The sequence below is a fragment of the Prosopis cineraria genome, unplaced genomic scaffold, assembly GCF_029017545.1.
Source record: "Prosopis cineraria cultivar Desert tree isolate PC_DT_omini unplaced genomic scaffold, ASM2901754v1 PC1950, whole genome shotgun sequence".
Lineage (NCBI taxonomy): Eukaryota > Viridiplantae > Streptophyta > Magnoliopsida > Fabales > Fabaceae > Prosopis > Prosopis cineraria.
Genome location: NW_026557275.1, coordinates 11366 through 25497, shown reverse-complemented (window position 1 = coordinate 25497; position 14132 = coordinate 11366). Strand labels below are relative to the sequence as shown.

Below are 14132 nucleotides of genomic sequence, written 5' to 3'. Positions count from 1 at the left end.
TTCAATTCAGTTTAAGAAAAAAAATATAAAAAAATTTCGTCAATAAAAAGATTAAAATATTCTTCACTATTATATAAAATTATTAATTGTTAATTTTTTTATTTCACTTGTCATTTACAAATATGAGTGCAAATTACATGAGTTGATGTTAATAATTATATAAGATTTAATATCATTTTTTCATTATAAGCAACAACATCGGTTATTCAATTGTAAATTTACTTGTTAATTTACTAATATCAGTTGTAAATTATTAATAAGTCTTATAATTTATAAAAATTAATTATAAATTATTGATAGGTCTTGTAATTTATAACTGATACTAGTAAATGAGTAAGTAAAAGTTAGCAGATTAAAACTAATGTTATTAATTACTAGCAAATGGATATAATTTAAGTGATATGATATTAGTAAATTAACAAGTGATATTAGTAAGGGTATTTTAGTCTTTTCATCGAAAAATTCTTTTGATTTTTCTTCTTTAAACTGAACTGAAATTTTAATTTTTTTTTAAACCTATCTGAAATTATACCAAGGTATTTCACTGAATTTCCCTAAAACATACTCCCTCCTTCCATCCGATATTTATTACAAGTCATTCTTAACAATCTCTAAGGAGGTGGTCAATCATTTTTTTTATGAAAATAAAATAAATTTCTAATTTTAGTCTTATTTAAATAATTTTTTTAAAAAATTGTATTATATTTTTCTCATAATTAATGTATTTAAATAAGTGTAATATTAAAAAAATAATTAATATTCTATCAAATACTTATAGTAAGGACAATTTTTTTTTTAAAAGGCCATTATAATAGAGACTAAGAAAATAGTATATCACATGGCAGTTATCATGTTTTATCTTTTCTGGGATGCGGTTGCGATGGTACAAAACTGGACACGCGCACCCCACACTGAGAGTATACTATGGGATCCGTAATCATTAATTTGGATAGGAATAATCAAATAATTAGAAAAAAAACTCTTAAAAATATTAAAAAATTATTATCTTTGAATTTTTCTCCTAATTGTGCTTCATGCTCTTTCTTTTTTCTTTTCTTGTTTTTTTCAATTCTCTCTCAATCCAACCTAAAACTTGAAAGCGTGTTTGGTTGGAATGTTTTTAGGAGAGGGAAGCAAAAGATAGATGGGAACTGGGAAGGAATGAGGTTCTCGTTTGGTTTAAAAACTCCTATCCCTCCCCCTCCAAATTGAGGTTCTTTTTGGGAGAGGAGGGAAGAAAAAAAATTGTACTTGACTAAATTGTCCTGGTTATTTTAAAAATCTTAACCTGTTTATAATATTAGAAATTATGTCTTTTTTCGTTTTCTCTTGTAATAAAATAAGTTTAGGAAGAATTACATTAAAAAACCATTTAAGCAAATTATTCATAGATAATAAAATTAAAAAGATAATTCATTTATGTATAAAATTTAAATATCTTTTCATTGAAATCCAAAGAAAAACAACTCTTTAAAAATAAAAACTAATGAAATACAAAAAAGAAAACTATTCACTGAGAACATAAACCAAGACACTCGCCATCATCACCGACAATCAACAGTGTAGTGAAAGCATGTTTCCATTTCCAAATACACCAAATTGCAATAAACTCCCCTAATCCTGTTTATAAAAAAAAAATTTTTAACTCTTATTTATAAATTATCTCATTAAATTTTTAATACAAATTTTTTAAAAAATATATTATTAATATATATATATATATTTAATATGAATAAACTTGAGAACTTAATAATTTTTAAGATAAAGTTCATGAATTTTAAAGTTTTCTTTAATTTCGATAAAATATATTAAAAGTGACTTATAAATAAGATAAAAAAATATATAAGCATACTCATTAGCGAATTTATGTCTCTCGTGTACTGCAATATAAGAAAAGTATAATTTCCATCCATAATGAATTAACTGCCACTCTTGGATCAGAATAGCATAGGCCAACTTCTGATAACACCTACAGGGTATTTGCCTGTTATAATCTACAGAATACAGGGCAGTTCAAATTTCTTCATTAAAGTCTAGCATTGCGGAGTTGTTGCTTTAGCATTGGTCGAACATATTCCTGATAACCATCTGGCACAACTGAATCATTCAGAGGATCCTTCCAAGCCTCCTCGTACAGCGTCGGATACACATTTCCATTGTAACGACCCAGAGCCGAACCAAGGTAGTGATCGGTGTAGTTAAAAGCATCCACAAGTGCAATTGCATTGGGGCGAACCTTAAAGACATAATATAATCAAGTTTTAGAAGTCACATAATCAAATTCTAGGCGTTATAGAATGTGCCATCTGTGAAGAAGTAAAACAGGTTGAGATCATTGAGGACGAACCTGGGAATATAAGGACCTCAGCTGCTCGTTGCCAAGTGAACCCTGTTTGGCAGTGATGCAGCCAGTGGAGAGAAAATCGCCCAGATTCTTATGAACAAGAAACAAAGCATATATGCTACAGAGAATTTGTAATTGCTGTTTCACTCCCTTTCCAGGTATATCTTGCTGCAACTTCTCCAAAAATCTGAAATCAAGGGGTTGGTCGAATTACATGTTAGATATTCAAGGATACCTAGAATGCAACTCAAATCTCCTAAATTACCAATTCAATCATATGTAGACATCGTACTAAACTCCTACAGACATTATAGAGAAACTCACTTGGAAACGACAATCAACTGGCAATGAGCAACTGCTGCCTCAACTAAATCAGCTGACAGTTGTTGAAAACCTGCATGTCCGGAGAACTCTCAGCATTAGTCATTATAATGTTTAATCGCGTTCTTTTGATCACAGAAACTACATATACATGCATCTATCTTCCCCAACGAAAATTTTTTTGTGCTCAAAGGCAATAATGAAGCATATACCTTCTTCTGGATTGGCAAACTTGCTAAGAGCTTGAGCGCAGGCAACAGCCATCCTAGCAGCTCTAGCTTCAAATGCTTCCAGCACTACATTAGGCTTCAACCAATCCTCAGCTGTCATCAAGCAGAAGTAAGAACAAAATTTCTCGCAGTAACTGATGCAATCTCAGTCAATCAAATTTTAATATAGAATTGTACCTTTTTGAACATCAGAACGGCATTGCATCAGATGTTCCACTCGACCCATATAAGCAGTGGTACCGACAGGCTTTTTCCCGGAGCCCAGCTGAGAGACAGTCTTCATGAGATGTCTCGCGACCTGCATGAGATTTTCTACAAGAACGTCAACATTGACTGACCAACCTTCAGTGAAACTAATCCAATAACACCAAAATCAGACTGCACTGGCGTGAATGATGATCACAGGAATGAGAAGGGACATATGAGAAGTCATAGAATGAAGATAAAATAAGGGGTTTTTACATGTTCCAATGCTTTAGTGACTTTTGAACGTTGTAGAATACTATAGTTATGACGTATCCCACAAAAACCAAAAGGACACACCATGATAGTACAATATAAATTAACAAACCTGTAAAAGCAGCACAACATTGTCCCCTTCATAAGTGCAGGTAGGAACATATACTGCAAATAACTCGGGTAGGCCACTGCTGCAAAGGTAACCATGGCCACCACATAGTTTTCGGCATTCTTCAATCCCATCCTGCAAAGGGGAATTGGGTTTTACTTTATTTGAACAAGAGTGATTTCAACAAAGCTGCAAAGTTATACACTACCCAAGAAACACTACACGAGAAAAAAGTATAAAGATAATACCAGAAAGGAATGGACTATAAAATGAAGGAAAGATTAGTGATCCAATTAGTTATCACACAATAACAAGATAGATACAGATTAGTGATATTAAATTATAAGTACTGCATCGCAGCAAACTTTAAATAACATAGTGAATAATAATGAGAAAAGCAGACAAATAAAAAATCGCATGAAATACCCCCTCCAAGAGCTCATGTGGTAGCAGCTCATTGAGGCGGCCCTAAACTAAAATGATAAGAGAAGAAAAAAACAGAAACTTATCTATCAGCATCACTTGTGAAAATTTCACTATAGGATTGTACAACATTGCACATGTACGCAGACACATATAAAGATTCTCCCATATTGTATATAAATATTCATATTCCATATGACATCTAAAGAAGCAGAATAATTAAACTAAGCAATTAAAATCATTTGATAGAGCAGTGAACTATGATAAATGATGACATACAGCAGTAACTGATGTAGTCAAGGACTTCAATCCTGCAGTGCATGCATGAGCCTCAGGCAAGGTTGAAAAATCATTGGCCTGCAATCTTCGGGTCACATCCATATATAGCCATTTCAACCATTCACCAACGAATCTGAAAGCATAGGCAGAAGCTAGCAAGGGGAAGAGCCTAGCTTGCTGAGTTTTGTAATCAATCACCTATAAGGAAACAAGTAGTAAAGAATAAGACCCGCAAATAATAGAATGGACAAAGATACAAAAACAAAGGCATTACCAACCCAACCAGTGATCTTACAAAACCTGACCACCCAATTTTATATATCATGCATTCGTCCATGCAAAAAATCTGTGGGAACTACATCAGCCTTGCCATTGTTACTATGACTACTACTACTACTACTAACTAATTGCAGAAAATTAGAATATAATACATTAGAGGAAAGCAAGATTTCCAGGAACCTAGGCAAATGAGATATAGAAATACACAGCCAACAATGAGGAGCAACTTCATAAAGGGGGGGAAAAAAAACAGTTCATTTTATAATTTGATCCCGTGAACCTAGGTTCGGCACCCTCATTGGTGCTTAAAAAAATTATGATGAAACTAATATAGAAGTATTAAACTATACTCCACATGACGTAAATGCCCAACAACCTAATGCTAGTAGAAAGTTCAAAATCTGACCTGTGTTTCAAGACCTCCATTATGTGAGCCAAACTGTCTTCGAACAGCACTATATCTTGTAGCAATGCAAACTGCTCGTGACAAAGCACATGATGCATCAGACACAATGGATTGTCTCACATATACCATTGTACCATAAACTAATTGCCGTGGAACATTAGATTGGACACATTTTCCTTCTCTTGTAACCTGTAAAACCCTGGTCAATTCAAAAAGTATCAAATTGTACTGAATAATATATATATATATATATCAATTAAAAATTAAACATTTTCAGGATTTTGTATAATCAGGTATTTAACAATCACCAGACAATCTTCTTATACTGGAAACATATTGTAAGACCAGGCAGCAGAGCGATGCTCTCAAAAATATATATTTTTAAATGAGGAATTTTCAATTATCTGTCTACCAATAGTGGATTCACAGACAAAAATAAGATATAAAAAGAACTAACCTCATCAACATTTGATTCCTTGGAATTCTTACATTATCAAATCTTAGAACCCCATTATCCATCGAGTTGTATGCACCATTTCCAAATTTCATTCCAATATCACCAATAGTTATGCCCGGAAGGGGCAAGTGATCGTCCAAGCTCCTCAGCTGGACTATGAAACCTTTATATTGCAAGCTCAGTTAATTATTAGCAATATAAATCTAATACCAGAAACTTATCATTCAAATATGTCGATTACCATGCACTCCTTGGTCTTGACCATCAGTGATTAGACGGGCATAGACAGCAGCATGAGTGGAAACTTTACCCAATCCACCAGGCCACCACTGCATAAAAATCAGGGGGGGAAGGAGTGATGACAAAATCCTATAACTATCCAAAATATAACATGTTAAACAAATAGCCTAAATAACCAGTGCACACAGTGAATGAATGAAATATTATATCTTTTCCTTATTGTACTTATGAGTGCATCCGGTAGCATTATAATAAGTTTATAGAATCTTAAATCATAACACTTCCTAAATGACTGGTAAAAGTTCTCCTCAGTCACTATCATGTTTACTCACTTTGCTGGAAGTTAGTGTGGGGCTATTTATCACAAATTCATCTGTTTGAGGATCAAAGGTTGCAGTTGTTTCAAGCCCTTGAACATTGGATCCATGACCAAGTTCAGTTTGGGCATAGCAACCAATTATTTGCATCTTATAAGCCAAAGGCAACCATTGTTGCTGCTGCTCCTCCGTTCCTTGCCCCTTTATAGCTGGGATAAACATTCCCTGCGAGATAATATAAATAACCCAAAATTTAATAGAAGCAGTTGAAGTGACCTCAAATGTACATCATAAGTGAAAAAGAGGTCAATATATTATGTGAAATCCTTAAACTAGTACAAATACAACCTCACATTGTCCCTTTGACCTGCGTATTTCTTTGAGGATAGATAGAGTATGGAAAAAAGGAATGCCAACAGGAAAATAAATTGAATTTTACCCAATGAAGATCCGTAAATGCAGGTTCATCCACATAGAATCTAAGTCTTGAAGCTTCCTCTTCTGCAAGAATACAACTTACATGGTTATAAAGAATGATAAATAGAAATTGCAATGGGCAACAAATTGCCTTCCTTAGAAGAACATAACAAGTTTGGAAACCAAATGCAAACGACAAAAAGATCAACAGGCTCACCAGTGAGGCGAAGCTCAATTATCCTCTTCCATGCATGAGCCGCTTTCCTCAAAGTGTTCTTAAATAATTCTTTTCTGCCAAGCATGGGCCTATTATCCTTTCTGAATACCTAGAGACAGACAAGCAATCAAGGTTATAGGTGCAAGCAGAAGTCATAGTGATGTCCTATTCCTATACAAATACAAGGAAGAAAAACATAAAGCAAAATCAAACTACTTTTCATACTGGTGCTGTACAGTAGTGTGTGATTCTTAAACTAGCTAGTGACTTTTCATAATGCTTGTCGCCAACAATGATTTGGTTCTTATTGGGAGACACAACCTACAAAAAGAAAGGCTAAATAAAGCAGGTTCGTTGGGAGATACATTGAGTTTAATAGTTCAAAATCTTCAATTTAAACTTCGAGGAACCGGAAGAAGCGAAAGCACTGAACATCGCAAGCAAATTTCAAATCGAGAATCAAAATTTCTTCTTTTAATAAAGCAAAAATATTTATTTATTTATATTCAAAAAAATCACAATTTGTCCAAGTATGGACACGTTGGATGCACATTATATTGCGCCCAAATCACCAGCAACGATAAATCAAATCGTGAAACGAAACAATCGCCCACTAAATCGTAAAATAAAGAGAAAAAAGGATATGCAAATTATTCTGAGGAAGTTTTTCAAAAGAAAAGTAACAACTAACAGTGTAAGGAAAATTTACCGGATCGCTGGCAACAAGGCGAGACATTCGATCAGAAACTTCAAAAGCTTCGCGAGAACCAGCCCAGACGATTTTCATCTCTTCGACATCGAATTGAGCTTTGTTCCTCTCGGGAGCCAAGAAATCAACACCTTCCATTCTCGGGAACGACACTAACACAACCTCTAACACTGCCTTCTTACAATCGAAACCCAAAGTTTTTATAACTCAGCTTGGGTTGACGACCGACACCAAGATAATCGGCCAAATTAAATGACAACGTAGAAGTATAGAAGTTAATTATTAATTTATATAATTAATTATTAATTTATTGATTTTACTGTGAAAATAAATATCTCAACTGTAAGGACAGGTCCGTTGGTGTGATATAATGATTGAATTTTATATTTATTATGATATGATATGATTGATCCATCGGTAGCGGTGCATAGAGGGTTGGTGGGAAAGCACGAGTGTGGTGGGAAAGCTCGAGTCTTGAGCTCTGATGACAAGGCTGCAGCGGCGACTCTTCGCAGATCCGAGCTTTTCGTACGAACTTGTAATAATAGAGAAATTGGAATAGATTTTCAGTCGTTTCTCTTCTTTATTTCTTAAAGCTACAGCCTCCTACTTTAATTCGTCTATCGGCTTTGTTGTGATTACGCGGATTTCGCTGTCGCTTTTGATTACACGGGGTTTCAAATAATCGAGCCAACCTTTCAGAAACTTTCAGAGTGTGTTTGAATTAAAATATTTATAATTAAAGTTAGGATTCAACTGAGGTTAGTAAATTGAAGTTAAAAAAAAATAATTAATATAATATGATTTATGTTTGAATATTATTTTTTTAAAAAATCAGTTAGATAAACTGAAATTCGTTTGGATGATTTGATTCAAAAACCAGTTAAAATGTTTAATGATAAAAATAAATATAAATTTTTTTATTTTAAATATTAAATATTAAATATTAAATAAGCATGTTTATATTTTTTTAACTCACTAATAAGTAAAAAATATTAAGCTCAAATCACAACTTGTTATAACCTTGACTTAATTAATTAATCATGTTTATATTAAGACTTGACGAGATTTGAATTAATTAACCACTTGTTACAAATTTTACTAGTACTCAAACATAATATACTCATAGAATAACAAAACCATGGATGTGATTGAAGAGGAGGAGGAGGAATGATATCATAACATATATATATATATATATATTTACACAAATGTACTTGAATCGGAGACATATCTCTCTGCTTCAATTGCAACATACTAATATACAAACAACAGTATTGTATTTTCAATGTCAAGCCACCCTCATCCCTATTTGAAACCCCATATTGTTAATGTCAAGCCACCCTCATCCCTCTTCCTTCCTTTCCCTCCCAAGTTCCAGTCTCGTCGTACTTGCTTCATTCCTCAGTCTTCCTCTAAGCAGGTTAAGATTCGGTGCGAGTTTGAAGGGAAAGTGAATAGCACTCTTTCTGGCGACTTTGACCCCCGCTTCATTGACCAAGTATATGTATATATATACTGCTTAATCAGCTTGCCTTTCTCAAAGACATATCTCTCTGCATATAATCAAGAGGAGCCCAAGAAGCAAGCTTAGCACAAGTCCTGGAACCCAGAATACATGTTCTGATCGTGTTTCAGTACCTTAGGTCCTTAATTCTATTCCTCAGCCATGGTGAGTAACCTTCCAGCTGGAACTCCTTATAGACCCTGTTGGGAACCTCCATGCCGCCACCCGAGCTCGTCACAATGAACCCGAACAACTTCAAGCCAATCAGCGTCACATAAGAAGCAGCATCACTACCAGGTATAGCCACAGAGTGCATGCATGTGGAAGCATGCTTCGATGAAGCTCGCCAGAGATATCACCAGAACCACGAAACCTATGACCAGAAGTGGTGTTTGTAAGAAGTTCTCGCATGTTTTACTGCTCCTCGCCATCCACAGTCTTGTCTGTAAGAAGTTCAATGTGGAGATCTCGGTGCTTCAACTGAGGTGGAGATTGATCGAGATTAGGTGTCGGATGTAGAGCTCGGGAGGTGAAGCAAAGGAAGGTGGAGCAGATCTGGAAGTGCAGCTCGGTCATGGAAGGAAGAAAATAGCACGTACGGCAACATGAAAAAGCCAGACAGCTCATGGGTAGATACATGAGAGGAGAGAGAAAGCATAAAAATTTAAACATCATTAAATGCTTGCAACGCTTCTAACGCTGATGCTGATCCTAAAAGCTAGGTCTCTGAGCTTCCAAAAAAATGCTCGTTTATGGCTAACTGAGGTTGGAATTTTTTCCTAATCCAAACAATGCAAAATGGGTATTCTATATTCTAACTTTAGTTTGATTGATTCTATCTGAAGTTGAAAGGTAATCCAAACATGCACTTAGTATTTGGCATGAAGTGGAGAGAAGCTACCTGCCTTTCTATTACCCTCCTTATTGTGCCCATAGTTTCGATCACGGCCATGATATACGACGAAAAGAAAACATTTTAATTACAAATAATGGATTCAAAATTTTAAATAAAATAACTGTTAATGTATAATTATTTTTTAATTAATAATATATGCAACTCATTTTTTTTATTTTTTTAGACTTAATTGTTATTAAGTCAATATTTTGAACTAAATTTTATTCCTTTTTTTTTTATTAGAGTCACTTTCCTTTTTGTCTCTAGGTATTGTTAAAGATTTCTCTTAATACGAGGTGATGGAGATCATGCTTTGAAAAAATTAGTTTATATTAGAACATATAAAACTTCTCGCTTTGAAAGTGGTTCTATAAAAATCACAGTAACACATAACGTGCAAGCTAGTCCTTGTATTTGTTTTCTTCTCTAAAAACAAAGTTGAAGGTAGTACACTCAATCTTTCACAACCAAGTTCTTGATTTTTGGTCAAAAAAAAAAGTCCTTGATTTTACTAATAATATTTGAGAGAAGATAATTTTAAACAAAATTGCGCTGAAGCGTGAGAATTTCTATTGAATTATGATAAAAAATAATTTTAGTGAAATTGTTATCTTAAAGAAGGTAAGAATTTTTTCAATTGTCAAATATTATATTAGATTTTGGCTTCCATGTTTTATAATAGAAATTCCCATCAATTAAGGACCTATAACATCGAAAAAAAATAAAAGACTTTATAAAAATATTAGTATTAAATTAAAAACTTTAATATTGAAATATAATAAAATGAGTCTTGAAATATAAAAACATTAGTATTTAAAAAAATTAATTTAATATTAATATTTTTATATGGTCATTGTTTGTCATTCTCCTTATGGTATTTTCCCCGTCTCAGTTCCATGTCAAAGATTCAAATTTTTGACATGATCGTTTGTGACGGAGACTGCAAACTTCAATTCTTCAAGACGTCACATCAAAACCAAGACAAGCCAGGGCGGAGATGATGATGAGCTCTTGGTAGTTACCAAAAGATCACCCTTCAGAGACAAGGCTAGGAACAAAACCCATTCCCAAGATCGATAATTTCCATGCTCAATAGTAGCGTTTACACTCTCAAAAGCTTACTGGCAAAAAAATTGTTAGTCTCAAAAGTTTAGTTCTTAGCCTCATAACCTTCATTTAGTATATGTCATGATTTTTTTAGTCTTCAGTTTATTAATCTTTTGGCCCAGCAGCTTCCCTAAGTCATGCTAAACTTCAGAGGAGCCAGTGCTTTGGATGCTTGATTAACTTGGGTTTAGGGAGAAAAACTCAGTATCTCTTACTTTATCCCAAAGATTAAAGAAAGGAGGAACGAACTCAGTAAAATGCCATACCGTAGAATAAACTTCATGACGCCTATGCCATATAGAACACAAGAAGTAATTAACAACTTGTCAAAAAACGTTTTAGACTCAAATAATTCCTAGATGCTATCGCCTGCCAGAAAAGAAACAAAGTTAATAATCACTGTGAAGAAGGAAGAGAAAACTATACTGCTATCCCACAACCAGAGACCTGTGGCTACATAAGAGCAAATTTGCAAGCCCTGTATTTGTAGATAATCGTGACACTACCGGGCTAGCCTATAGTCAACTTGGCAGAAGATGCCCTAAACTGCAGGGATTGCATTGCCGTTCATGTCTGAATTACCATATGAAGGAGTTGCATGAAAAGCTGACTGCCTAGAGGGTCCCTCAAGGAGTTTTAGTGAAAGAGAGGAAGGGCCAGCTTCACCAATAGAGTCCCCTAAACTGAGTTTAGACATGCCAACCAATTCATCAACATTGATGGGGCTTTTAGAATGTACCGCAGTAGGCTTTAGCACCTCATGTACTGCCTCCTTCTTGATGGGCTCCGGACTGTATCCTGACCAATAAGGCAGAGGAAATGGGAAGAAAGGAGAAAAGTACGCAGGATATAGCACTGGGAACTGCGATTGTGACTCTGACTGTGACTGTGAGCTATCTGGCTTTAAAGAGGCAGAGTCTCCATCATTTGAATAAGCGGAATCCATAGATTCGCACTCTTCATCAATGGCCAGAGGAGCTGGCAAGGGGTCATTGCCTTCTGTTACAGCCTCAGGCTGACTAGCTGGCGAGAAGTCTTGTTCTGCCATTGGTGTGTCAGCAGTCTGCAACAAAAACATGGCAACAATATGTAAGAATCCTATAAGAAAGAGAAAGCACCAAAGAATGAGGGTGAGACTTAATTATTCTAATTATGGAAGTTAATGATTTGATGCAAGAAAAATGCAATATTTATCACCAAACTACCCATTAATGCATGATTATATAAATAATGGAAGCATGCATGATGAGAAAAGTGAGAAACTTTAATGATATTATCAACTCCTCAGCACAATAAGATTGGAAATGACAAACTTTCAAATATGACAACTGACCATCTATGATCAGCAGCATATGACTATCTTCTTCATTATAGAAGTTAGAACAGGACAAACATGTCAAGAGAAGAAAAAGGATCAGATTTTCTTATGAATGGCCATGAAATAGGCTGTGTGGCATCATTTACATCATGCATCTTGGGGTTAAACATGGATACTAACTTCATCAGCAACAATGTCAAACAAACTAGAGCGTCTTTTCCTCCTAGACACATTGCTTTGCCTGATGAAATATTTCTGCGCATGGCTTGCTACTTGAGTAGGCGTCCTTGATATAACATAATTCCGGGCAATTCCACGCCAATCACCTTTGCCAAGCTTCTGCAATCCAAGTAAGAACAATCTATGTTCCTCCTCAGTCCACGGAACACCTGCATTTAAAAAACTACAATGAAACAAAAATTTAACATGCACAATAAACCAATGATTTCTGTAACTTGCCTTCAGTATAACAAACATTGACAGATCTACACAATATCATCAAGAAGATGGAATTACAAAAACCTCACTTGTTTTCTTTTAAAATTAACAGGGGGATTCTAGATAAAATTGAGCATCTGACTATGCAAACGTAATATGGTTACCAGTGAAAATTGAATCCACGCTCTCGTTTTCTAGGCTAGCATATTTTTGGGTATCAGATGCCATTCACTAAATTCCATTCCACGTTTCCTCATAAATAATGAATAACTTAAAATCATCTCAGCATTCATAGTGATCAATGGAAAAATAGAAATTTAGGTGCATGAATTTTGTGTTTCCATGCTACATAAGAAATTCATTCTCTCGCCTCACATGGATTGACTCAGTAATTTCCTCTCTTTTCAAAAGATCAGGTCAGTGAAAACTTAGCCTCTACACTGATAAGGATAATTGGAACCTTCATGAGCTATAGGAGCTGCTGCCCGCTGCAATTTAACGCAATGTCTAGGGACGGCTCTAACATCCAACGTTGTTAAATTTTAGAAACCATGCATCTCAGCTTGTTATACTAGCATTCTAAGGATTCAGTCATAAAAAGACAGAAACCATTAGAAATTTAGTCAACCGATAACTTCGTGGCCCAATTATTTTCACAAGTTCTACCAGCAGGACAAATTCCCAGATCACACATTGATATAGTATTAATCGACAGGGCAAGCAAAATTAAGCGTGTATCATGATAGTAAATGCAGACTAAGAAACTCAAAAAGCTAAGGACGTTAAAAGAACACTTCCAAAGCGGAGTCCGCCACGAAGACCCAAGGAAAATAAAACGAAGTGAAAGGGGGGGGGGCAAACAAACAAACAATCAATCAAAAGAAACGCTTAGACATTCGAATTCGAACCTTTCTTCCTTTCCCGGGAAACAGACGATGACCCAGGAACAAAATCCTCGGAGGCGTAACCGTCAGCGGCAGCACCATGATCAGGCGTCTCATCAGGCGAACCCGGATTGACGGACCCAGCATGATGAGCTCCGGAGCTTGACCCAGCATAGTGGCTGAGACTACTCATACTAGCACTCTTCCGGATCGAGCCATCAGTCAATCGAACTCCAAAGAGCTTGACACCGCGATTGGGGCAAGTCCTTGAGTTATGGCCATTGTGGCTGCAATGAGAACACCGCCGAGTCATACCGACGGCTTTCGATTCCGCTAAAATCAGATCAAACAAACAAACAAACTAGACTTGAGCTCAACCTTCAGAATATCGGGCCACAGGTGATACGAAACGAAGAAATGGTGTTGTTCTGTGGTGTATTAATTGTTCGTTGCTCTCTCTCTCTCTCGGTTTTGGCAGGGATAAACAGAGGCGGCGGATAATGAAACGCTATCCATAATCCATATATCTGTTTCTTGTTCACCATTGAAGCGGGGAAATTATATCATACTTCGCGGCAGTCTACACCCATGGTCCTCGGAAGCACTGGCCAATCATGGAATGGTGCGTGTTGACGTGGCTGGTGCCTCAAAACCATCACAAGCCGCGTTACCCCTCTGCTCTTCACTTAGGCATGTGATTGGTCCACCTGTTCATAGTCACATCTCTTCTCTTGCTGAATCCAAGCTACCATTTGCATACGAATTGTCCAAAAGAA

The 14132-nt window shown here is 35.5% G+C and overlaps 2 protein-coding genes across 2 annotated transcripts; both read right to left on the bottom strand.

Moving 5' to 3' along the window:
• Nucleotides 1–1855: 1855 nt before the first annotated feature.
• Nucleotides 1856–7742, bottom strand: LOC129301192 (peroxisomal acyl-coenzyme A oxidase 1-like). Its single transcript, XM_054939769.1, has 14 exons — nucleotides 7208–7742; nucleotides 6499–6607; nucleotides 6304–6365; nucleotides 5880–6089; nucleotides 5549–5636; nucleotides 5308–5470; nucleotides 4851–5049; nucleotides 4166–4363; nucleotides 3467–3598; nucleotides 3073–3193; nucleotides 2878–2988; nucleotides 2669–2738; nucleotides 2348–2531; nucleotides 1856–2236 (listed from the first exon to the last, which is right to left on the bottom strand). The coding sequence occupies exons 1-14, from the start codon at nucleotides 7343–7345 to the stop codon at nucleotides 2027–2029; spliced, it is 1995 nt and encodes a 664-aa protein (XP_054795744.1). The 5' UTR covers nucleotides 7346–7742; the 3' UTR covers nucleotides 1856–2026.
• A 3212-nt stretch (nucleotides 7743–10954) lies between these two features.
• LOC129301193 (transcription factor KUA1-like) lies at nucleotides 10955–13868 on the bottom strand. Its single transcript, XM_054939770.1, has 3 exons — nucleotides 13381–13868; nucleotides 12215–12423; nucleotides 10955–11779 (listed from the first exon to the last, which is right to left on the bottom strand). Exons 1-3 carry the CDS (start codon nucleotides 13667–13669, stop codon nucleotides 11258–11260), a joined length of 1020 nt encoding a protein of 339 aa, XP_054795745.1. The 5' UTR covers nucleotides 13670–13868; the 3' UTR covers nucleotides 10955–11257.
• Between the last annotated feature and the right edge of the window lie 264 nt (nucleotides 13869–14132).

Bases quoted from the DNA above. Each gene is read 5' to 3' on its own strand.
- LOC129301192 (XM_054939769.1), bottom strand. From the start codon at position 7,345: ATGGAAGGTGTTGATTTCTTGGCTCCCGAGAGGAACAAAGCTCAATTC. The intron at 6,366-6,498 runs GTGAGCCTGTTG...GTATTCTTGCAG, and splicing joins AATTGAGCTTCGCCTCACTG to AAGAGGAAGCTTCAAGACTT. The intron at 2,739-2,877 runs GTATATGCTTCA...CCGGACATGCAG, and splicing joins GTTTGCCAATCCAGAAGAAG to GTTTTCAACAACTGTCAGCT.
- LOC129301193 (XM_054939770.1), bottom strand. From the start codon at position 13,669: ATGACTCGGCGGTGTTCTCATTGCAGCCACAATGGCCATAACTCAAGG. The intron at 12,424-13,380 runs GTTCGAATTCGA...TTTTAAATGCAG, and splicing joins TTCCCGGGAAAGGAAGAAAG to GTGTTCCGTGGACTGAGGAG. The intron at 11,780-12,214 runs GTTAGTATCCAT...TTTTTGTTGCAG, and splicing joins TTGACATTGTTGCTGATGAA to ACTGCTGACACACCAATGGC.